The 26,543-nt window shown below is 36.0% G+C and overlaps 1 protein-coding gene across 2 annotated transcripts; it reads right to left on the reverse strand.

Annotated features, from left to right (window-relative positions):
- On the reverse strand, positions 1–20,936 carry Inos (Inositol-3-phosphate synthase). Of its 2 annotated transcripts, none has more exons than XM_069843509.1 (9): positions 20,817–20,936; positions 20,553–20,707; positions 16,644–16,816; positions 15,451–15,721; positions 13,109–13,363; positions 10,379–10,621; positions 7,549–7,657; positions 5,122–5,354; positions 1–427 (listed from the first exon to the last, which is right to left on the reverse strand). In XM_069843509.1, exons 2-9 carry the CDS (start codon positions 20,676–20,678, stop codon positions 140–142), a joined length of 1,698 nt encoding a protein of 565 aa, XP_069699610.1. In that variant the 5' UTR covers positions 20,679–20,707; positions 20,817–20,936; the 3' UTR covers positions 1–139. The 2 variants fall into 2 exon arrangements, with proteins under 2 accessions (XP_069699610.1, XP_069699609.1); XM_069843508.1 differs by having other exon boundaries at positions 20,792–20,919.
- Between the last annotated feature and the right edge of the window lie 5,607 nt (positions 20,937–26,543).

A 26,543-nucleotide genomic window follows, 5' to 3' on the forward strand; every position in this document is an offset into this window, starting at 1 on the left:
CTACTTTTAACCACAGTTCTTTTAAATTTTGTAGTCAAACTAGGGAACACAATTTTCTTATCTGGAACTTGTACTAGGAGTTTCTTAACAACATACCGTTACAATATTCATTACTAGCGCTAATTACTAATTTATCATCTTAACCTTGTATGCACTTCTTCTGGCCGTTCTGGTAAATCTTTTCCACTTCGAGATTCTGTACATCTCCAATTGAGCCCTTCTTGCTCAGCTTTCCATTACTGATTACGATGCCATTCTGTGGAGTGATCGGAGTTCCAAAGTGAATAAGAGGTCGCTGCAGCTTGTGTTCCAGCAGCATGTTATTTTCAGGTGGTAGTCCCAGGCATGCACGGAGAATGTTCTCTATGCAAGATCTTTGTTTAGCCAGGGCATTTACAACTGGTGTTCCCTCAGGAACCAAAGGTGCCTGAAACAAAAGGAAACTGTTAGTCTGACAGAAATTTTTTTACAGCTCATGGAACTAGTGATGAATTCAGTGAGTGGCTGAGTATTCCTCCTCTTGGAGAAAATAATCACTCCACCATCCCAGAGCTACGAGAATGGATCAATTGAAGGGTTCAGAACCATAGTGGGCCAAACGCCATTTACTAAAACCATAGAAAACAAGGATTAAAATGAAGTTATTACCATAATTCAATGGAAACATATAGCAAGTAACATAACGTATGCACATTAAAACTAAATGACATGTCAATCTTCATTAAACTATGGTATTCACTTAACTTTAACCCTTGTTTTTTTTTATTTTTTTTTATTTTATTTATTTATTTATTTATTTATTTTTATTTTTTTTCAGTCAATGACTTTACTTTCTATATGTGTAAGGTACAAGTCCTTATATTACATAATTTAATACTGTATTAACGTTTTCGTCGGTCATGCCGACATTATCAGATACAACTTTTTATGCTGCCATATCTCTCTAAATAAGTACATGTGCCTCTACAATCAAAAATACAAATACATTAATAAACATAAAACATAGTAAAAACAACATGGTTTGGGACGTCAATATTTCTTTTCTTATGTAAATATACCCTTATTGTCAATTTGTTAAAAACACCAATGTGTAATTAAAATGCATGTACATATATAAAATTGCAGGTCTTCACTATATAAAAATAAAATTGAAAAATCCATGTAAAATATTATGTGAAGAGATGCTTACAGTCTTTAATCTATACTATCTGATTTGCTTGTTTCCATATTCTTATTATGCAGTTACTACACGCCTTTACTGTGTCCAAAAGATGTATGTACATCATAATGTATGAGTTAAGATTATATCTTGAAACATTAATTCATCAAAGTTGTTGTAGATGACATTTACAACAGATGATATGTTTCTGTATTAGGGTGTCTTTTGATGTTAATTGACGACATGAACTTAAACGTACACTATGCTTTCTCTGTTTTTAAGAAATGGTGCTTGGCCCACTATGGCTCTGAACCCTTCAATTAGTCATAATTATAATCAGAAAGCTCTAAGTTTACATTACTGCGTTGAAAGTACAGACTGATACATATAAAACTTTACCAGTAGGTTCTACTATTTTATTTGGTTATAATCCTTTGTGGAAGTCAATGTAAATTTGAAATTGGATTTTTTATCGTGGTGGCTCTAGGAAAAGCATGACTGAAATAACACGACTGTCGACTGTACATTATCGTCTATTATTGGTAAGTGTATGTAGTGATAAATTACCAAGCATACAGTATTCCCTTGTTAAATTATATGTTATTAAGATTATTAATTAGTACTCAAATTCAAATGCAGATTTATTCAAAACTTTTGTTTACACAGCATGATTCAGACTAAAGTTACCCAAAATGAGTATGAGCTCATGCTTGCAGCCCAATAGAGTAAAAGTTAGGACTTACAAAGTGCCCTATTAGTTTTAGAATTAGCAGTGTTAGTTATTATTCAATTAATTGATGAATTCGCTAAAACTACTCCTGTTAAACTTCTAATAGTAAATAAAAACACAATTATGGATTACAAATGAGTTTGGCATGCGTGATGTTCTAAGCAAGCGAACAATTCTGTCGTTAGTAAGAAAGCTGGAAACAACCAGATCTCTCCTCAGCTACAATGGTAAACATAGGCCTGCGATGTCTCAAAGTTCAGCAACCCATATGAGTCATTCAATCTCAAATCGGGTAAAATTACTTAAAAATGATTTCGAATTTTTTTTTAAATAATATTTTACATGTGTGAAGAAATATAAACATAAAAACCAATATTAAATTTAATGTTAATGATACGTTATTTTAAGCAAAAATCCATCAAACTACGCACTGTGAGACAAAAATATTCACAAGAAAACAAAAATCAAGATCTACAATAGCATTATAAAGAGTGTAATTACTTATGGAGCTGAAATTTGGCCACTTGGAACAATGAGAATGGATTTAAATATAATTATTCCCTATGGATAATAGGATAGACGAGAATAAAAAAAAATGGAGAGATCATACCGATAGGATGACGGAAGATAGATTACCGGTACTCAAAAATGTAATGAATTATTATCAACCAATTGGGAGGTGAGACTTGGAAAGATCCTGTCACCTAATCCTTGAAAGAAGAAGGAGGAGGAGAAAAAGACGAAGAAGAAGCAGAAGAAGTAATTCAATGGTAGAACAATTTAATAGTTACTATTACTAATTTGTGAGTAACTCAAGTCATTTCAGGTTCCGAGTAGAATTGGATCTGCTAGACACATGATGACCATAGCCTGCACAGAATGCGTAGACTGCTCTGTATATAAAAAGAACGATTTATTCCTTTAATGAACAGATATTTGGCCCAGTGTAAGAATAGCAACAATAACTATGTTACCTATGGCGAGATTTGCAAATTTTCATTATTTCCTTTATTTTATTCACAGCTTTCATAAAAAATGAGAGACATTCTGAACTAACACATTGAGGGTGAAGAAAGTACTATATATGTGTTATATAATATTGGGGTAAAGAATTTTCTTAATGTCTATACCGGTAATGCACTAGTCGAATCAAAAATATTGTATAATGTGACGGTTTGGGGTAGCAGGCTGTCTAGCAGAAGCATCAATAAATTCTCAATTTATCGAAATTTTTTTGCAAAATTTAGCTCTCAACTAGAAGTCGAATTGATTGAAAGAACTAGAATTAGAAATAAACATATTAGACCCAAATTGACTATGGAGAGAATTAGGAACATTAAACACTAAGACAATTGGAAGAATAAAAGAAAAGGCGAACGAAATTTTGAGACAGGATCTCTTTAGTAATATAAGGACTTAGGATCATTAAAGAATTATAGGGATGTCAAAAGAAAATTATATTGAAATAAATTCAAGAGAAGAAAGAACAGAAATGGCATGGTGAAAATTAGCTATCTGGAAGCTCAAGAATAAGAGAGGGAACATAGAGAAAGATAAATGTCCCTTACGCAGGTAAGTTGAAAAAGCTCCAGCAATAAATGACTTAAGAAATTGGATGGGACATTTTAGAACAGCAACGATAAAGGAGCATGTAAAAAATAAGTAGTCCTCTGAATGCTTGCAATCAAAAGAAAGTAGGGAAATACGTTTTTAGAGTTAAAATTATGTGGGAAGAGTGGATAAAAGTTTCAAATGAAGTGTGCTTGATTATGGACATTGCATATTCTGTACCCAGCATAAAGCTATGAATAGCATATAATATATTGAAATATCTAAAGGTGTTTACCTTGACTAACAGAATAATGTTAAGTTGGTTTTGAAGGTGGTGTGTTTACCAGAGGAATAGTGGGTCTGTTAGGTAGAAATGTAGAATAGAGAGTGGATTATTACAAATACCGGTAATTAGATGAATGTAAGAAAAATTTTGATTGTTTAAAAAATATTTTGGTGCTCACTGTATTTATTGTGTGGTGATGGAGGGTTGTATAGGAGATGCATATAATGTCATACTCATGAATGTAGCAGATAGATGAGATAGGAGATAATAATCAATGGAATGTTAAATAAATATTTGATAGTATCAGGTATAGTGTTTTAAACTAAAAAAAAGCATGTTAAATAGATATTTGTTACATGTTGTATTACATTGTTTATTAATGTGTTCCTGTATAGATGGTGATGGCGAATTATGAACTGGATTGCATAAATGTGTTACTGATATACTGTATTATAAGAGTATTTGAAAAGGTGGAAAAAGTCAAATACCTTGGAGCAACAGTATCAAATATAAATGACACTCGAGAGGGAATTAAATGGAGAATAAATATGGGAAATGCCTGCTATTATTCGGTTGAGAAATTTTTGTCATCCAGTCTGCTTTAAAAATACTGAAAATCAGAATTTATAAAATAGTTATATTACCAGTTGTTCTGTATGGTTGTGAAACTTGGTCTCTCACTTCGAGAGAGGAACAGAGGTTAAGAGTATTCGAGATAAAGTCATAGGAAAATATTTGGGGCTAAGAGGGGTGAAGTTACAGGAGAATGGAGAAAGTTACACAACGCAGAACTGCATGTATCGTATTCTTCACTTTACATAATTAGGAACATTAAATCCAGATGTTTGAAATTGACAGGATATGTAGCACATATAGGTGAATCCAGAAATGCATATAGAGTGTTAGTTTTAAGACCTGGGGAAAAAAGACCTTTGGGAGGATAATATTAAAATAGATTTGAGGGAGGTGGGATATGATGCTAGGAACTGGATTAAACTTGCTCAGGTTAGGGGCTGATGGCGAGCTTATGTGAGGGCGGCAATGAACCTGCGGCTTCTTTAAAAGGCACTTGTAAGTAAGTAAGTGTTTACAATACAAGGAAATCCAAAGTTTCGTGAGATTATTTTCAGAAGAAGGAAGGGCAAATTTACCTGTAGCACTCGTCCTATTTTTATTTAAAAAAATACAACTGTAGCCACGCCTCGTTTTTGTTTCTAAACATTTTGTATGATCTCTCAATAATTGACAGTCCCTCACTGTGATGAAACATTTTTCAACTTTTAAAAGAACTCTGTACAATACTTTATGATCTTCATTAGAACTGACAAATTATACCGATAACGACCTTTAAATCATGTAAAGAATAGTATGTTGTGATGCTGATGTTGTACGAACCTTACACAGGTAGCTGAGAATGGACAGAACGGAATGGAAGCTGCAATACTCTGCATCTGACTCCTCTACGTTCTGGAACTCTATTCGACCACACAACTCTGTGAGAAGCACGAGATCGAGAATGATGGGACTAGCTAGCAGAGAATCTTCACATGTGTTGTGTACCACAATGGTGTTGTGGCCACCGAGAAGAATTTCTGATGTGTATTCATCCATGGCTCGTTTGCTGTCACCTGTAAAGAACAGAAACAGCATCATAGGTAAGTAGGCCTGAATTCATCATTATCATTGTCATACCAGTACAACGTAAGATCTTCCTACTGCTGACTTGTTTTAAACTGAGTCAGATATTCAATAGAACATAATGCGTAACAGATCAGCCCTGAACATTTTAGCCCTATTAAACATACTGCCTTATTTCTTTAACATGGCTGCAAAAGGGTATCTGTCGGATACAGGGGGGAGAGCCATTAATCCTTCCCATTGAAGGCTTTAAGGAACCAACCTGGACAAATACCCAATGTCCCATCCCTACCTTCCCGTGGTGCAGCTGTTAGTAAGCATAATTTTACGAGCTGAACTAAAGGGAGGGGCTACTCATCCATTAGCACTGGTCAGCTTGATGAGTTAATGACTGAATTTGGTATAATTTTCCTCTATCCAATACCTAATTCCCTCTTTACCCTTTCCTATCCAGTCCTCTGACTGAACCCTTATTTTCTTCGATCCCGACGGCATTAGAGCATTCGAGGCCTAGGGGTTCATTTCCCTTTCCTTCCTTCTCTTTCTACTTTTCTTTTCCTAGTGCTGACCTGCTATGGCACTAAAATCGTCCTCCAGTGGCTTAAGGAGGGAAAGCTGGTGATCAACAAGATCTCCCAGCTAGGTCCAATGGACCCGTCGACCAACAGCAGGTGTGGTCCTCCAGACATTCTGGGGGTTGTGTGTGAATGAAGTAGCCACCAAAACGTTAAAATATGGTGTTCACTTAAATCGGCTACAACTTGCCATTTAACCGCTCATGCATAGAATTGGAATATATCAGTCCTCTAACTGCCCATTGTGCAACTCAAACCAAGAAATGGATTCGGAACACCTCAAAATCTGTGCTTCATTGGCTGGTCATGATAATATCTTTGAAAAATATTGGAGTGCAAGAGGTCAAATGACTTTATTGTCAAATGCCTGGCATTAGAAAACAACAACAAACAACAACAACAACATTTCTTTAACATGAAAAGAGGAGAGTTAATTACATAGCTTGAAACTTCAATATGAACAGAGCAGAATTTATTACACAGCCGGAAACTTTCATGTGTTATAGAGACTGACTCACAATCCTTGAACCGAATTTATGACTGATCTTATCTTCTATATTAAATCTTTAAAAATGACTAAATCAGAAGCAATTGGCTTAGTCGAGGGTCTATTGCCACATAGTATCACAAGATTCAAAATACGTTCAGTGCCTTAAGGTTATCATCAGTACCTTTTAAGTACGAGTATGGATATAATATAACAATACCGGTATAATAATTTAATAGGGATATTAGCTTAATACACAAAATGATCGCTGGTGCACAAGGAGACATATTATATCTCACGTGATCTGACAGGGTTAAGTTTTGTTGTGTCCGAGATTTTGTTGAACATTTGAAGGGTTGAAAGCCATAGTGGGCCAAGCGCCATTTATTAAAAACAGAGAAAGCAAGGGTTAAATTTAAGTGAATACCATAGTTTAATGAAGATTGACATACCATTTAGTTTTAATGTGCATACTTTATATTACTCGGTATATAAATATTTAATTCAATTATGGTAATCACTTAATTTTAACCCTTGTTTTCTTAATTTTTAATATATGGCGCTTGGCCCATTATGGCTCTGAACCCTTCATTTATCCCTAGCAGACGGAATTTTGAATGTGAAATCTCAGTGAATTATCCCGTCCTTCCTCAACGTGTCAATGGAGTACTTGCTACCCCTTTAGTTTACACTTCCCTTCCTTCAATAAAAGTAAGTTACATTCTGTTTTTTGGATTCAGAAACTGGGAAATTGCGGTTTCCAACACAAAATTTTAAATGTTTTTTTTTTCTATAAGAATATAGTGTTCCTTCTGTAAGCCTATCCCTTTATGGTGGTTTCCTGTGTCCTGAATTTATGATGTCAAACAAGTGATACCTTCTGAAGTGAATGAATGACTTTTTTATTAGACTTCACATAAATATTTTCCCACCCCTGATTTACAGGGAAGAAAGTTATGCATGATACCAGTATGTTTATTTGCTTTTTATATTTTTATTTCAGCTAGGATAAGTGTTTTTCGTTCAACATTTCCTAAATTCCGTTTTTAGTTTTACCATTTTCCAATGTCTGAATCCTCCTCTCCTCTTAAAACAAAAGAATAAAATTTTGCTACAACTTACCAACATATGGCACATATTTAATAACCACGCAGTGATCTGGTTTCTCGTTGGGACCATAGAGAATTCGATTTGAACTGACCATGTCGTCTACCACATTACTCTTGGAAATCTGAAAATGAGATACAAATGCCTCAATAAGTTCTATATAAATTTGTATTTTTTTTTTTTTACTAATCGAATAATAACAGCTTATATTTATTTTTAATGGTGCCACGAGACACAGCTACAGATTTTGAAACTGGCTGTCCAAATCTCATGCTGATATGTTTAGGTTGTCAGATAGCTTTTGCCCTTGAAATTAAGAGAATATACAAAGATGCACATAAATAATCAAGAGGTAGAAATAACGGTGGTTCTGACAGCTCATTATTGGGCTTTTTAACTGCTTCAGTGAATAGGGTAGCATCATTTCCCATAACTATGGTCCTGGAACACAACTATGGTCCACGATAAAATCATTCAAAGAACACTGTAGAAGTAATATAGACCGTTCATAGATAGCTGCAGTGACTTGACTTCAAACTACAGTACAGAAAAAAAGTATAGATAAATGAGGTACTACGTTATGGAGTACAAAATTTGAATGTTTGTATCGTGGACCATAGTTGTGTTCCAGGACCATAGTTATGGGAAATGACGGTAACAGTTTTTATTTTTAATGTAATACTAACGAAAAAAAAAAAATTCTTTCCGGCTATAAGTGTGTGTGAAATCATATTCTGAAGATTTAACTTTTACATCAGAACCACCATCATCTTAACTACTTTTAAAACATTTTAAAAAGTATTATATAATTTTATTGTATGAATGCAATTCAATTTTAATATTAAGAATTCATTACTGTAATTTCAATTTAATTCCATATAATTTTGAAATTAACAATATTGATGCATTATTGTAATGTTCAAAAATGAGTCAGGTAAAATGCCCGAATGAGTGAACATACTCGTCCGATTAATGTAATGAAAACCATTAGATTGAGTGATCGATTATTCAATAAAACTTAATTAGTTAGAATGATGTATATACTGTATTGTGTTTACAGAAATGGAACTGATACCAGTACTCTACATTATTCTGTTCGTTGAATATTCAGCCATATAATGAGCTTAACAGTGCAGATACACTGTTACTATCAGCAGAAGCACTCATTGTCAGTGCAGAATAGTCTATTACTCTTTTGGACGTATATTTACAGTTGCTTTGCTTCTGGCATAAACCAAATTATATTGTTTTTAATTTACACTACTTATCACAAAATCAGTACCCGTAAGTATTTTAAACTTATTATTAAGGAACGGAAGTACTAAAAGTTAATATTCCAACTAGCTGTAGTTATAAAAGAGCAAGCAATATCCCCTCTGTGATATAAATAATGCCACTGGGGTTGAAAGTGGAGTCAATTGTAGCAAATGTTGAAACTCTATTGTTCGCCATTTAATTGACAAAGTTCGTGCCATTTCATACTATCAGCTAAAGCTTATATTGACATAGACTTGTGGGTGGCTTCATTGGTGGTACTCGCTTTCCAAACTCAAGTTCTAATGAACAGTCTCAATCGTTATTTAAAATTACGAAGCACACTTCAGATTCATTCTCCAGTCTTTGTGATGCAGCTGCCCTCTGTTAGACTTCAGAATGTTGTGAACTTGTGATCAACATCTCAAAATGGTTGTAACAGACATCATATTTAATCATGTACAGGATGCGTCCAAAACACCTGACGGTTTTTGCAATGCAATACAAATCATACCCGCCAAATGTCGCTGCTGTAGTGGGTGTCCTTGTGTTGTGTATGTTTTTGAGTTTAGTTGAGATAGAACATTGGTCTACTAAACATCACATTGCTGCAATAGAGTTGTTTATCAAAACAGAGTCCGTTACTGCTACACAGCGTGGGTTTCGACTTCAGTTTGATACACACCATGCACCTAGTCGCAAAACCTTGGTATTGTAGGTAGCAAAATGGCGTACAGAGAGGTCAATAAAGGATACCAAGCCACTAGGACGTCCTCATTCGGCTCGTACACCTGCAAATGTGGAATGGGTTCTGAAAGTAGTGTGTCGTAGTCCCAGGCTGTCAACTCGGCAAAATGGTGCTGCTCTTCATTTGCATGATAATCTTCTAAGAATGGCCATGGAGATCCTCGCTGTGTGATTTGTTGCTCCATCTTGCTGGAACCACCACTCATGATGACCACGGACGAAATTCGGAAGAAGAGTTTCCAGCATGTTCATGTAACACTCGGAGTTTAGTAACTGTTGCTCCTTCCTCATCCTCGAAGAAATAAGGCCCAATGATACCATCCGAACAAATTCCGCATCAGACTGTCGCCTTTTCACTGTGCAGTGGGCGTTCATGCAGTTTCTGAGAATTGTTGGGAGCCCAGTATCGGTAATTCTGCTTGTTGACATATCCACAGAGGTGGAAGCGTGCTTCATTAGACATGATTAACGTATTGCCACACTGCGTACAATAACAGACTCTGTTTTGATGAACAACTTCTACCGCAGCAATGCGGTGTTCAGTAGATCAACGTTCCATCTCAACTGAACTCCAAAACATACACAACACAAGGACACCCAGTACAGCAGCGACATTCAGCGAGTATGATTTCTATTGCATTGCAAAAACCGTCAGGTGTTTTTGACGCACTCTGTATAATCGGTGTCAATTTTAAATTTCAGTACCTAAAAAATCAGTTCGCTGCTCATTACCTATACCTTTAATTTTCTGTATGAAATTGTTTTTCTGTTTGCCCAATTTATTTAAAAAAATTAATCGAAAGTTAATTTTTTTAAAATCCCTTTGAATGCCATAATTTCTTACCTCTTTGGAACGGAACTGTTGTGGAGCTGAGAGATTCTTGCCGTCATTATTTCCAAGGTGGTTGTAGCTGACAATAGAGACAGGCTTGATACCAGCGCTGACAAGAAAATCTACTAATACTGATTTCAGCTTGGTCTGCCCTGATTTGAAATCATCGCCGCTGATAAAAACATTGTGTTTCTTTGCTAGTTCAATGCAACCAGGAACGAATGTATTCTGCGGAGATCCATTGATGTACGGTGCCTGTAAAACCATTAAAGATATATCAGCATAAAATATTACAAATATGATCGGGTAACAAAATGGCAGATTCGATGACCAAAAGAGGAATAAAAATACTAACAATATAATATGTAATATAAAGTAATTCTTATTACTGACCATAGAGGCCCACAGCGTAACTTTTCGCATTTTATGATGGAAAGGAGTAACTGCAGAATATTAATTATTTACAAAATACAATTCATAGATCTATTATTCTACAACATATCAAAATACAGTGCCATTATAATAAGGTACAGATCGAGAGGCGAGACCTGGCAGAATAGACTAATATCTTAAGATTACTACATATCAAGCTGAAACTAGTCAACTGAGGTAAATTACCACCATAGTTTCATATTAACACAAGAAAGTTGTTTCTATAACAAATTTATCATATCTTAAATGATAAAAGTGTTAAAACTGTGTAATGAAGATGTATAAAAACATTTTGTTGAATAGTGTACTTTTTTAATTTGGTCATCACTAACAGATAAACGCTTAAAACAGTAAATCTGAATGTAAACAGTAACATGATATAGTACAGCTTCTAAAGTAAATTACAGTGCTGCTTTTTGTTTCGTGAGGTGGGATCTTAATATGCCCAGTACAGCCACCTACTAAAATACCAAATCTTCACTAAAACTTCAAGTAACGCCCATATACATAGGTTGATTTTTTTAGTAGCGGGAACTATGCTGCAATGATGCCATGCAAAGGAGCCAGGCAATATTGTTTATACCACAGGTTGCTTACATGCCTCCCCACCGTCAGAGCTAATGAACTCGCCCTCCCCCCTCCATGTCCGTTTACAGTGACAACAATAAAACGAGCAGTTGTGAGCAAGTGGTCGCAGAATACAGTCGCAATATTTTCGAAGGAAGAACAGAAAAGCTGGTTAAAAATTCAATGTGCTAGAGGTCGCATGGCATGACAGTGTCATCAAGGATTGCAATAGGCTTGCGGTGCAGCTGCATTACCTTACCGAACAGTAGCAAGATGGATTAGAGACTTCAGACAAGGACGCGAAAGTGTGAACATGCCTCGATCTGGTCACCCATCAGTAAGTGGCGAACATGTACAGACTGTGTCCGCTTTAGTGGAGACGGATCGGAACTTAACGATACGTGAGTTAGCACTGTGCTTCACATCCTGAAGGACAGCCTGAAAATGCGGAAAATTGCCTGAAAATGGGTTCCGCATGATTTAACGGACATGCAGAAATGACAGCGATATGACGCTTCTCGTATTCTTTTGCAGCGCTATGAGCGCGAAGGAGAGGTCTTCTTATGGCGTATCATTAGTGGAGAGTTGGGTAGTATCGGATATCGGGTAATAATGGGTTCATAAGATTTGGCCCGGGTCACATCAATTGTAGGGGAGAGTTGGGTAGTATCGGACATCGGGTAATATCGGACAGTGCGTTTCTTTCATCTACCACCGAATGGTAGTACCTGAATGACATGGTTACGTTTCTGTATGGGACATCACAGAAATGTAACCATGAAATTCAGGTACTATTATCTGGTGATAGATGGAAGAAACTCACTGTCCGATATTACCCGATGTCCGATACTACCCAACTCTCCCCTACAATTGATGTGACCCGGGCCAAATCTTATGAACTTCAGCTGAAACGCCAATCGGTCGAGTGGCGTCATCACGGGTCACCACGAGAAACAGTTCGGCAGACCTCCACCAATGTGAAGGCTATGCTAATTCTTGGCTATGATTGGGATGGTGTGATCTTAAAGCATACCGTTCCCTCAAGGCAGAAAGTTAATGCGAAGTACTACCGGTACTGTTCGTTTTTGCGAGCAGCTCTGAGAAGAAAACGGCGACACTTTATGGATAACCCACCCATCGTTCTGCATGACAATGCTAGGGCGTATACAGCAGGAGTTGTGTCTGAATTGTTCAATCACTGGGGCTGGGAAGTGCACTATCGCTCGCCCTATTCTCCGGATTTAAGTCCTTGAGACTTCGATCTAATCCCTAAGATGAAGTACCCACTTCGCGAAATTCGCTTCCGAACAGTTGAAGTCGTTTTACAGGCAACCGTCGCGTCCGCTCTATTCGCACCATCAATAGGTTAGGCAGTGCCAACGGGATCCAAAGGCTACCGCATCGCTGGGAACACGTTGTACGCAACGACTACATCGAAGGCTTGTAAAAAACTTAGAACCATGTAAGTATGCTATGTATCGAGAAAGAAAATAGTTGCTAGAACTAAAAAAATCAACCTATGTACTAACCTGTAATAGCTGTGGAACCCTCTCTTGAACTTTAAACTTTATGAATATGTTCTAGTTTAAACATAGACTAACAAAAATAATAAATGAACAACACATTTGTACTGGAGGAACGAGAATTAAAACGACATAAAAGTTGACACCTTTAGAAACAGACAGTTGGACAGGTATTACAATGCAGTAAAACTATAATAATAGCAAGGATGTTGCAACTTACCCCTTCTAAGATGGAAGCAACGGCAAACAAAGTGGATGGTGACACTTCTTTGGCACTAGCTTTGATCGCAGACATAAGATTCTCAGCTGTGTCGTTGAGCCCTGGAAGAACATCACAGAATCTCTCCGTGTTGGCCGTCCACAGAACTATAACCTTGTCCAACTTGTTGGTCTCTTTGAAGTCTCGAATGTCTTTTCTAATTTGCTCCATCTGTTCCCATTTTGTGCCAGAAATTACATTGTCTGCACGGGAAGCCTGAGAAAGGATAATCGTGACTCTTGGTTATATGATATGCATTGGTAAGGTAGGGCAGTGAGGTCAGTTATGACAGTCCAAGATGTTGCGTCCAGGATTTTGTGTCATCTAACAAACTTAAGGGTGAAGCCTTTCACCTCTACGACAGTGGAATTAAAATAATAATAATAATAATAATAATAATAATAATAATAATGATAATAATAACTTTTATTGATAGTCCAAAGGGAGCAAAACTATTTATTTAATATTGACAGGTTATTATTATTATTATTATTATTATTATTATTATTATTATTATTATTATTATTATGGTGTACAGAAGATATTTATAGGTTCAATATGTATTACTTTTTGTAATATTTGTATAGAGAGTGATGGCGGATTAAGAACTGGAACACATCTAATCCGCCATGACGTGAACAAAAATTGATGAAATAAATAAATAAATAAATAAATAAATAAATAAATAAATAAATAAATAAATAAATAAATAAATAAAATAATCTTGACAGAGAGACAAACAAAAGTTACGCGACCATGGTAGGCACAATTAAAAAAGTAGAAAAGAACAATGTAAGTCATTACTATACATCACTTAAAAAATCGTACGTAGCCTACTTTGTTTTGGCAACAGATAGACCTAATCCGCAGAACAGTTAATTGAGATATCTATAAATAATCGAGGTTCTACTATAGTACCTAATAATGCAGTGAACATGAATTTAAGAATGTATTGAATCTAAGGTTATAAAGGAGAGGTAGACTACCACAGAATCCGAAATGCAGTGTAGCCTATGTATATACCCAATGTCTACCGACTTTACTCGCTTGATTCGCGTTCCGCATAGAATACGATAGTTTCCTAGTATCATTCGTAGACTACAATGCAACCTTAGATGCATCAAGGTTCTACGAGCTGCATAAACAACAGGAGATATTATCTATCAGTACAGTACTATTAAAATTATGAAATATAATAAGCAGATTCTATAACATACGATTTCGTGGTCTAGTGGTCAGCATCGTGACTATAAATAATGAAATCCCGGATTCGATTCTCAAGAATGAAAATTTGTCCTTAACAAGACTATTTAATAGTTTCACTCGTAAAAATCTAGAAACTAAGTGAGTGTACAATGTACAGTGTATATATATAAAGGATTTCTGTAGGTATGAGCACCTCAGTGTTCAAGTAGACTAAAGGTTCCCAAAATACGTCCTAGGTGTTGAATGTGAAACTGTACGATACAAAAACCATCAACAAAAAGACAGCCAAATGCAAACATTGCGTAGGTATCGATTATAATCATAATGCTGTGGCAACAGAACACTTTAGTTAATATTTTTAAAATGTAAGTAAATCAACTGGACTATAAATTCGGAATTATAATAAAGTTAATTTGAACGTTAAATCAAATTGAAAATAAAATAAAAACTGTTTTTACTATGAAAATTGCATAATCGAACACTTTCGTGACTATCCAAAGCAACAATTTAAGCTATAATATGCTTTTCGCTATAGAAACTCTCAATATACGATCACTCATGTAACTTCTGGTTCTGTACGAGTTCCAGAAACATTGCATCCCAGAAAACTCTTTATTTCTAATAAGAGGGCCAGTAATTATTGATAACAGAATGTCAGTTTAAGAGAAGTAACACAAGTTCCAGCTAAATACCTGTTTGATATATTACACATACGTCTAAATTACCATTCACTCCTATTATGACAATCATAATCAGTTTACAGCCCAATTTGGGTATCCTACAAAGGTATTTTGTTGGTTGTTATACGATCTTGTAACCTTTAATAAAAGAAAAATACTTTGATTTCTATACAGGTATTCAAGTTTCTTTTCTGACCAATATGACCAATTCCACGACCATTTCTAAAGCAAAATACCCGATTTTCGTATTCTATCAACACTACCGGACCAGTATTCTACAATGCCGCAACACTAATTCAGTAACTAAAACAAGTTACTTGATACCTAGCTAAATAACTAGACAGTTCTTTCATAACAATTGGCTATTCCACAAAAATGAGAAAATAGGGTGAATCTGTGTTGTTTTCATGCTGTTACCTGATTAGCTGCTATGAAGTCCGGAGTGTAAATGGAAGGTCGAGGTTTCATGTGTTGCATATGTGTACGGAGTTGCTGCTGCAGATTAACATCGAGAACCTTGGCTCTTTTCATAGCACTGGCCAAATCCAACGACGAGATATCCCATCCGTCTAACACAATGTCGTCAGGATTCACCATTGGTAGGAACTGTGACATGGGGACATAAACGTCTTGCCCACTTGGTCCTGTGCCCAAGCGCATTGTGGAGCTCTGAGTGATAGATCCATACCTGCAAGTGGCACGAGAGTGGCGTTTACGCTCGAGTTATACAGTGTTGTTTCCGATATCTGGAAACGAATTTTGAATGACGTCATGTGCGTCAATAGTCACACGACAGCTGAACTGTGGTGAGAGGTGACAGACCAGTAGTGAGTGACTTCATAGTCAGAGTGCACGGTGTCTCACAGGAGTAATGGTTAAGAAAATCGAGTGTTTTTGGGAAGGGTACATTGCGACCCTTTCCAATGCCAAGTACAGTTTAGTGAAAATAAAGGAAGCCTGCAAAAAACGTGGTTTCCTTATTTCCAAGAAAGGCATCTTCTGTGTATCTAATAAGATTGGCAAAGTTCGGATGGGATTAATTCCAGAGGGGGAAAAGCAAGCAAATCCACCTCCCGCCACAAGCCGCACCCCCCCCCGAAATGATAAAAATTAATCTTTTATCCTATCCTGTGCCCCTTATCATATGACCATAGCATGCGATCCAGCAGGCAGTGATGTAGATGGCTCTAAGGAAGCAGAAATAAAATCTATTCCAATAATAAGTATTGCAATTCAACGCGGAAATGCAATGAGCGTTTTGGGTACTCTTCCCGAGTCCAGCCCTTTGGATGAACTCTTTCTCTTGTAAAATTTATTTAGTATTCCGTATGTAAATATTTATATTTAGTTTTATAAACTGTATGAAATTATTTTTTCCAATAATGGTCTAATAGTAGGCAGTGACTATACAAACGATTCATAGAAGGCGTTGTTTATTGTCACAAATACGGCTCTGCCATCACTAGTTTCGAACCAGGATCCACAATCACAATAAATGAATGCTCTGCAAACTGAGCTACTAAGGTGGCTTTGTGCATGTAAATAAAAAGTATTATTGGAGGCTTTACATACACAGAAGAGAAAAGAGTGCCTACTCGAATCTGTCTTACCAGTCAGCCTTGCGTATTCCTTCTTTGGTTTCCCAGCTGAGTTTCAGTTTGTTGGCCAGAATCGCTGCAGTGACGGTGGTGCCGTTGTTTCCACCCCATCCCACCAACATCAGCCCCAGCTTCGGGACTTGACGTTTTGTTCGAATGTGCAGCTTGGTTGTTACTGGGATTACCTAGTTGGAAAGTTAAAAAAGGAAAAACCTCTGAGTTAGATTGGTAGGCCTATGTACAATTGTACAGGGTATTTTTATGTATTTAAAAATGACTTATAAAATCTTAAAAATTACTTTGTAATTACGTGACTTAAAAAGTTTAATAAAAACGTTAATATTTATTTATTTCAGAAAAAGGTACATAGCACTGACCTCCAGGGCGGAACAAATGGGGAGTGAAGGAACCGGAGTTTCTTCTGCATTGTATTTCCTCTCATTAGAGCATATTTTCACCCGAAGTGTTTAGTCGTGGGATAATGGAATTTTTTGTGCTTTTCCTATTGTTCTGAGTAAATTTGAACTTTTTACATTATTCTTTTAGTTTAGACCACTGTAAATGAGTATAGGTTGGTGTTTTATTAGGATATAATGCTTGAATTTTAGCATAAAGATACAATTTATTACAAAAAATTGGCTGGTCAGGAATACATTGGTATGAAAAATACGTCACTCACTTTTGTGAACGAAACTACAGTTGCATTGGTTTCAATGTTTCATTTCTGTTTTGGTTTACAAACGGAGAGTACGGGTCTATAATAAGAGAAATAATAAACGATATGCAATATATTTTCTCTTCAAACGAGTATTCGTACAGGTCTGTAGCTACTCTCGATACCGAGATATTACTGAGAGAGAACCCGCACGGCATGGCTAATTTTATACGCAAATTCGGCGCCCTTATGCCCGTAGCGAGGGGTGATGGCATCATTGAGCGTGGTCATACAAGTTACATTGGGTTCATAGCCTAACTACTAATAACATTAACATTCAGCTGTGGCTCATACTGTAGTTACAGTATGCATTTAAAATTCTGTCATTTTTTGTTTCACCACGGATCTCAGAACAGGTGTATAAAATTTTTGTGCGGAAAGATGTATTCTATGTCAAAAAGTCCGTTGCGCGAAGGCCATGGAGAGCCTAGGCCTACCAGCCGACTGTTAGCTTCACACCCGCCTGCCTCAGTAGGGTTAAGCAAACATCCAACCACTGATTCCCGTCATTCTTCCAAAGGGAATATTCTCCTATTATTCCGAAATCGGATTTTCCGAAATGCGTATTCCGAATGGATGTAATTCCGAGTGACAAATTTCTGAAAGATATATTTCCCGGATGCTAATTTATCCCAATAGAGTGTTTTCCGAAACCATTTTCCGATTTTTTTTTTCGGAATTGTAACTGACTTAATGTTCGGCTTTCCTTTGATATTTTATTAGAAATCTTTTACAATATTTATATTTGAAAATATTACAGGATTTTTAAAAAGTCTGTTTACATATTTACATTTAAACAAGAAATGGATTCAGAACACCTCAAAATCTGTGCTTCAGTGGCTGACCATGACAATATCTTTGAAAAATTTTGAAGTGCAAGAGGTCAAACGCCTCGCATTGGAAAACAACAACAACATTTTAATTTTTATTGGAATTTTGCAAGTCTGTTTACCATTATCACCTGCCTGGGTAGCGTAGTCGGTATAGCTCTGGTCTTCTGTACTCGAGGTTGCGGGTTCGATCCCGGCCCAGGTCGATGGCATTTAAGTGTACTTGAATGCGACAGGCTCATGTCAGTAGATTTACTGGCATGTAAAAGAACTCCTGCGGACAAAATTTCGGCACACCGGCGACGCTGATATAACCTCGGCAGTTGCGAGCGTCGTTAAATAAACCATAATTTAAATTTTTGACCATTGTCTGTGAATCGACTCTAGACACCTACACATTATAGGCCTACCTGAATATGACACTGACACAACGGAGGGCCACCGCAGAGACATCACAGGACAATCACAAGACAACGGACAACCGTCCAGACCCGTAGCCGGAAGATAAATTTCTTTCATTACCTATACCGGAAATCAGACCGTGGACCACTAGGATGGGCAGCTGCCAGCTACCTCAGAGCCACCGTGGTTGATGTCCCACAATCTTGCACAGTTTAGTAGTAGTAGTAGTAGTAGTAGTAGTAGTAGTAGTAGTAGTAGTAGTAGTAGTAGTAGTAATAATAATAATAATAATAATATTATTATTATTATTATTATTATTATTATTGTTGTTGTTGTTGTTGTTGTTGTTGTAGTTTCTGCCTATTCTGTGCGGCTTGCAATATTTGAGGTTTTCTCTCCATTCTTTAATTCAGCTCAGAAAAAAACTTTAATCGTTTAACAAAAAAATCTGCCCATCCTGAGCTGTTTTCGGTATCTAAGGCTTTGTCCATTACAAATACAACTTCACCATTGCCGAGAATTGAACTCAGGTTCGCTATTGTTGTAAGCCAGGGTTTTACCAACTGAAACACCAAAGTGACTGAACAAGAAATATGGACCTGCGTCTGTGTTTTTCTCCGGCCTTACTCGAGTCGGACGGAAATAAAACAGTGGAGATTTACCTATTTCACGGTAAGGGATAGGTATTATGTTATCTAATGGTGACTCGTGAGGTTTACACATAGGAAACAATCAGTTATGTAAAAGCAAAAATGTCAAATAAAAACGTTGGAATTTTAGAATGACAAATCATGCACTGAAATATCGCAACTCAAGGAAGAAAATAGAAGTTGGTAAAAGTGCAAATCTTCGAGGGGATACTTATACCATTTTTTCTGAAGTAATTGCACAAAAAAGAAATAGGGGTGAAGACTTCTCTACTATACGTCTCTTTTTTTATAATTCCTGTTTCTCCTTTCACTCATCTTATTTGTTCACTTTAATCATACGTTTATCCATAATTAACTGTAATGCAGTTTTATTTGCCAATGGTTACATTCGAACCATTAAAGTTTACCCTAAAAACACAACATCTTAACGTCTTCGTACACAGAGGCACTCGGAGGAAAAAAAAAATTGATTAATATTTTAAAAACGGCATTTGTGACATAAATTATGCATGAAAACAAAAATCATTACTTTATTTTAACTGCAATTAAATAAATAGATGGCAAAGAGATTCGTAGAATCCCTATAATTACGTGGAACGTTTAGTGGTTGGTGGTTGTGTGATTGTAAGGGTTTGGATGTTAATAGGTTATTCACAATGAGTGTATTAATAAGTCCTGGCGTTATCAAAGTAAGAAATATTTTTTGAATGTGAATTGTAAAATTTAAGTATTTTTATATAAAAATTATTCATGAAAAAAGAACTTGAAATGATAAAATAATGTTAAAGCCAGGGTTTGTTCTCCAGTATGAAATAACTTGTATGCAAAAATTTATGAATTAAAAAAAATGTTGAAGTTCTAAGAGAAACGGATTTGGAGAACAAGTTACGGGAAATTAGAGACAAACTTACGAAAGAGCGAAAGTTTTGTCTATATTTAAAAGGCCAAACCAATTGACACAGTTTCACATTTTAGAATTTACATCATAACTCTAAAAGTAATAGAAATATTTTAAATATTTTTTCATCATACTATTGAGGAAAGTTTATTCAAGAACAAGAAAAAAATAAACATTTTTTTTTAGGCTTCCGAGAGTGTCTACAACCCTTAAATTATCTCCACAAAGAAGGCGGTGCCCCAAAAGCTATACGTTCAAAGACGAGTTAAATCTTTCGGAAATAATAGTGTTTATTCGGCAAACCTAATAACTCGTATGTTAGTCTGATTGAATTTTACTTATTTTAATGATATCCTATTTTTATTAATAAATGTCAGTTACCAATTATCACTTTAAAATCTTACGCCGATCTGTTACGGTACTTACCAAAAGAACATCTCCGTTGTTTTCGACTTTGGTATTCTGGTAATTGTAGTCAGCTTCTATGTATTCTTTCGTATATTTAACATTTGGGCTGTTGACCAAAAACAAACTACCGGTATTTCCTGTCATTGTAGCTTCAAATATTTATATATCGGTACCTATAAACAAAAGCAAAATAAATATTCCAATAAATAACATTTGACAATTATGAAAACAGTACTTTATAAATCAAAATACTTTACCAGAGACGAGCAGAAGAACGCTTACTTCTTGTAAAATGTGATGACGTAATGGAGTAGGTTCTAAGCTAGAATCAATAACAACCCCGTCGTAGCTGCGCTTACTTGTACACTCCCAACACAATGCTTCTGCGTCGATAATATCGTCACTGACAACACGCCTTATATATATAGAGTGGGCCATGCTCATTGTCGTCGGGTACAGTCACCGAGAATATTCTAGAAACCAGAGAACCACTGCCTCCAGTCCATTATAATTCTTTTCTGGTTTTGTCCCCTCTACACAAACGCTCTCGTGAAATCTGATTGGCTGAGGCAGTCGGGGCACGTTTCTAGCACGTGGTGGGAACGTTAGAACCAATGTCTGTAGAAAAGAGGGGTGGTTTCATGTTAAATGCATACCGCGAAACAAGTTCTCTACAAAGCACAAAAAGAAAATAATGAGACGTACACAAAATAAATAAAACAACTAGTCGGTCTTTGAACGAGATAGGTCGACATACGAACAGTGTATTAATAAGCAAAGATGTTTCTAGAATGTTTCCAGGAAGCTAATAGCCGTCACGTCATGTCCGCAGCGCTCTGACTGAATTGTATAGGAAACGGATAAAATCTGATCGCTAGTTATAATCAAATTTTCATCTGTTCAAGAGGTCGACTTTATAGCTTTAAATCCACTGGATCAGGGTTCGATTCCCGGTAGAGAAGAGTAGAATCTTCTTACCATTGAGATAGGTTCTGTATGCTCGTTTTATGTTTACTCGTTATAAGCGTTATCAGCAGGCTTCGAGACTTCGGACCCGATAGAGCAGTTCAGTTGGATATCCGCATAACGGCGTACTGAATATAGTGGTAAAGCGTATAGTGGGTGGGGGTACTGTAGAATGAATGCCAACAAATACGCAAAATAAAAAAACGCTCTGGATTTGAAGGTTCTGACGAATAATTTGGTTTTCATACAAACCCATTCTCAAACTGTCTGAAACTATTACACGGTTAGAAAAGTCAGAGAAAGAGATGCCAGAAGTCCTCAAATTAGTTGAGGAAATGACACAGAGAATTAATGAGACACCAAGTACACCGGTTACTGAACGTGTAAAACAGAAGTGGAAATCAATTTTATGTAAAAATAACGGATATGGAACATTGTGTAATATAAACAGCAAATTAGTGGACATAGAGTCACCTGAGAATAAAGGACTCTCTTAGAGACTGCAATGATGTTAGGTTTTTTCGTTTTGCTCCTATCACGTCATGCGACGTAGAGCGTAGCTTTTCACATTACAAATTGTGTTTGGCAGATAACCGAAAAAGATTTACGTTTGAGACACTGAGAATGTATCTTGTAGTACATTGCAATTCGGTACTGTAACTGCACTTCCTAAAGACGACCAATAGGATAAATTAAGAAATTAAAATTGCTACATGTTTATTTCCACCATTAACACTGTGTATAATTAAATACAAATGCTTATAAAAGACAGGAGAATAAATGCTTTTCACATTCTTTTGACATTGTCATTGTGTAATGTATATTTACTTTCAGAATGTAAATATGTGTGTGTTTCCCCATACTACCGTACTCTATTCTAAATAGCAACGTTGTTACCTCAACACATCTCTACCTTTCACTACCTGCAGCGAGTCAACAACCTATAGTACATGCACAGTAAACTTATTTTATCGGGTCCCAAGTCTCGAAGCCTGGTTATCAGGCATATAATGCATGTCCCATAAATTCCCTTCGGGTCATGCAGACATATCTACAGGCGGAGATAGAACGATTTCTTTGGGAAGGCACAATAGGATGATAAAATAAGCTAATTCACAAATACACACGTACATATTCTTATCATGAGCACACCAATGCGTCCACACGCATTAAAAAAGAAATACTTATACTCGTATACACAAACAAAATGAACATTCTGCCCTCTGAAGCAGAAGAGGAGATGATACTAAGGGACATGCTACTGGAGCTAAATGACAGCTGTGAGCAGTATGGAATGAAGATAAATACAAATAAGACGAAGACCATGGTCATAGGAAGAAAAATAAAGAAGATAATCTTGCGAATTCTAAATGAGGCAGTAGAGCAAGTGGACAGCTTCAGATACTTGGGGTGTACTATAAACAGTAACATGAGCTGCTTCCAAGAAGTCAGAAGGAGGATAGCAGTGGCCAAGGAAGCTTTTAATAGAAAAAGAAGTATCTTCTGCGAACCTCTGGAAAAAGAACTAAGAAAGAGACTAATGAATTGCTCTTGTGGAGTGTATGGGGCAACATGAACATTACGATGAAGTGAAGAGAAGCGAATAGAAACATTTGAAATATGGATATGGAGAAGAATGGAACGTGTGAAGTGGACAGACAGAAATGAAGCTGTGTTGGAAAGAATGGGTGAAGAAAGAATGATGCTGAAACTGATCAGGTAGAGGGAAAGGATTTGGTTGGGTCACTGGTTGAGAAGAAATTGCCTTCTGAAGGATGCACTAGAAGGAATAGTGAACGGGAGAAAAGTTTGGGGTAGAGAAAGATATCAGACGATAGGCGACATTGAGATATATGGATCATATGCGGACACTAAGAGAAAGACAGGAAATAGGAAAGATTGGAGAATGTTGGGTTTGCAGTGAAAGACCTGCCCTTGGGCAGAACACTGAATTAATGAATGCCTTCTGAAACTTATACTTTGTGTAACTAAGTACAGCAAAATTATAATAAAATTATATTAAATAAATATTGTCGATTTTTGTTAACAAGATCCTAAAATCCTTTTGTGAACTAGAGAGCTGTGCCATCACTAATTATATGTAGGACGCTTCATATTTGTTCACTTCGGTATTTATCACTTGGATGGTCCCTAGTTGCAGGTTGAATGTCATCACAATAATAGGAGATACACCAACACTTAGGGCCGGTTTCACCAAGCTTCGGTAAATCAATCCAAATGAAACATTAACTACTAAACATTAAAATATTTAACGATTCACTAAAATGCGAGCGAGTAAAATTCAGTTCACTGTGCAGTGATGAAGCATTTTCCACTTAACTCAAAAACTATCCAACATTCTGTGATGAATTTTTTTGTGTGTATTTATGCATGTCATATCTATAATATGGTGCAAGTTCACTTCTCTACCTTTGATAGATTGTCTGATAAAAAATTAATTAATTTAAAATGGTCAAATATCAGTCTTTTCTTCTAACACAAAATAAAAAAATATAATTTATTAAGGAATGCAGTTGAAAGAGCGTGATATTGTAAACATGAGTTTCAGCAATAAAATGAAAGACAGAAAAAAAAAAGTTAACAAGTTTATGAGTTATGAGGGAAACGCTTCATCACTGCACAGTGTACTACCACCATCATGAATTTAAAAAAAAAAAAAAAAAAAAATATATATATATATATATATATATATAGGCCTAGTTTCTTTTAAATCGTAAAAATATTTTTTTATGTAGCAGAAGGAGAGTGTTTTACACATACTAATTTTTATTATTGTACAAGATACAGTAATGAAGGAAAAAAAAAATGTTGAATATTTCCAAAAATGTTACTGCTATAAGTTGTACCTAACCCCTTAAACGTGCATTTATATATAAACTTGTTCAATGTAGGCCATGTCATGACTAAGAATGTGACGTCGCGCCGTAGCCTGTCTTTCTCGTTAGCCACGGTTGTAGCCAAGTGACCTACACGCCTTCCTAATTGATGCCTTTATTTTATCTACGAAAGAGCACTGACTTTCATGTGAATTGTGATTATAATTATAATCGCGTAATTACTTGTATACTGGCTTGTTGATAAACTGAATGCATGATATTTTTGTTTTGACGTCGAGAACACTATGGAATGTCAGTCCGTCCGTATTAAGGGTACGGTACATTTATTTACGCTTATCTATGGTTTCGGTCAAAGTACACAAGTTCAGTATCACAGACACTAAAAAAAAGTAATTGTTTAATAAATCCTAAAAACAAACAAAATAATAAAATTGTTCTCACAATGTCAGACCAATTTAGGACAGTGTTACACGTTATGTGTTTGTGCGTGTGTTTGAGTATGTGTAGCCGTGTAGCCTACAGAGTTGAAGGGAACTCATTTTTTTACATAGGCCTATGAATTTTATTTTTGAAGTGAGGTAAACAAATAAATCTAATAACATTTTATTCTTCCGTGTTTCCTTAAAAATCTACACCCGTAACGTAATAGACCTAAGGTTTTATCCCATTCATTTTAAGTGGGATAAGAAGTTCATTAGCATACTCGTTTTTCTTATCCCACTCGTTTTTCTTATCCCACTCGTTTCCAGGAATGATTGATAGCCTCAAGTGTATTTCAAAATGTATTGAAACTAAGTATAACATAATATTACAATGTAAATATCTTATCTACTTTTTGTAGATAACGCAGTCTTTACGGTTATTGAAGTTTTCTGCTGAACAAGAAGATTGAGACTTTTTCATGACCAATTTGAATGTTACTTTTTCGTTACAAATTTGCAGTAAAAACAAACTTTTGTTTATAGAAACATTGTGGTTATAATGGATTTATAGCGTCATAATACATTATTTCAACTGCTACCTAGATAGTCAGCTTCAATTTACTGCCTCTCACAAAAAAAAAAAAAAAAAAAAATTAAACGTCAAATTATTTTTGCTTATTATTTTTTTATTTTTGAACGGATGTAGATAAAATATTGCACAACACATGTGTGATAACGCCTTATTAATATACTTGTGTGGTTATACTACTCGTGCTACGCACTCGTCGTGCAAACTTTCACGCGCTTGTATTAATAATGCTCTTATCCCGCTTGTATCGTAAATTTCTAAAGAGTGTGGCAAAACATCCTCCCTAATTTAAAGTTTAAATAAAAAAAAGATGGATCAAAATAAGGAAACTTTATTATTATGAATGGTATGTTAACAGTGGGAATTTTTCATTTTTTTTAATAACGTGTCCCTCAAGTGGTGTCATTCACTATCAATGCATTGTTGAATGCGACTTCGGAAATTCTGCATCACTCTAACTAGTCATTTCTTGAGGAATAAGACCAATTTCTTCCTGTATTGCATTTCTTAGGTCTAGCAAAGTCCTCGGCCGATGTTTGAACAACTCAGCCTTAAAGTGCCCCCATAGAAAAAAAATCTCAGGGTGCAAGGTCTTGTGATCGTGCTGGCCAGGGGACGTCGCCACGTGAAGAAATTAAGCGTCCGGGAAACATCTGAGCAGCGACAACGGAATTACCACTTACCAGAAACGATACCACAGCGTAAACACGTTCTTCACCCGTCCACGGCATAGTTGGAATTCGTTACAGATTACAATTTGCACTAATTGAATGTCAATGCCGTGTATTCAATGTCCTATTCAATTCTTGTTGTTTTGCGCATGTCACTTGATATCGCTATGGCAACGCATGTAAACCTAAATTTCCCACTATTTAGATACAATTTTGAGACCTTTGGTCCGTGGTGTAGAGACGCTAAAGATCTACTCACCCAAATTGGTACACGCCTACTGTCCCGTACCGGCGATCCTAGATGCATCAATTTCCTTCGTCAACGCATTGGAATAGCGGTTCAGCGAGGGAATGTTGCCTCCATCCTGGGATCATTTCCTAACTCTATTTCGTTAGAAGAGATCTTTCTCATTTAAAAAAAAAAAAAAAAAAAAAAAAAAAAAAAAAAAAAAAAAAAAAAAAAAAATTCATATTAATACAGTTTCCTTATTTTGATTCATCTG

Source organism: Periplaneta americana, chromosome 13 (genome assembly GCF_040183065.1).
Source record: "Periplaneta americana isolate PAMFEO1 chromosome 13, P.americana_PAMFEO1_priV1, whole genome shotgun sequence".
In the NCBI taxonomy this organism is placed as follows: Eukaryota; Metazoa; Arthropoda; class Insecta; order Blattodea; family Blattidae; genus Periplaneta; species Periplaneta americana.

Bases quoted from the DNA above. Each gene is read 5' to 3' on its own strand.
- Inos (XM_069843509.1), bottom strand. From the start codon at position 20,678: ATGACAGGAAATACCGGTAGTTTGTTTTTGGTCAACAGCCCAAATGTT. The intron at 10,622-13,108 runs GTAAGTTGCAAC...ATGGTTTTACAG, and splicing joins TTGCTTCCATCTTAGAAGGG to GCACCGTACATCAATGGATC. The intron at 5,355-7,548 runs GTAAGTTGTAGC...TGTTCTTTACAG, and splicing joins TAAATATGTGCCATATGTTG to GTGACAGCAAACGAGCCATG.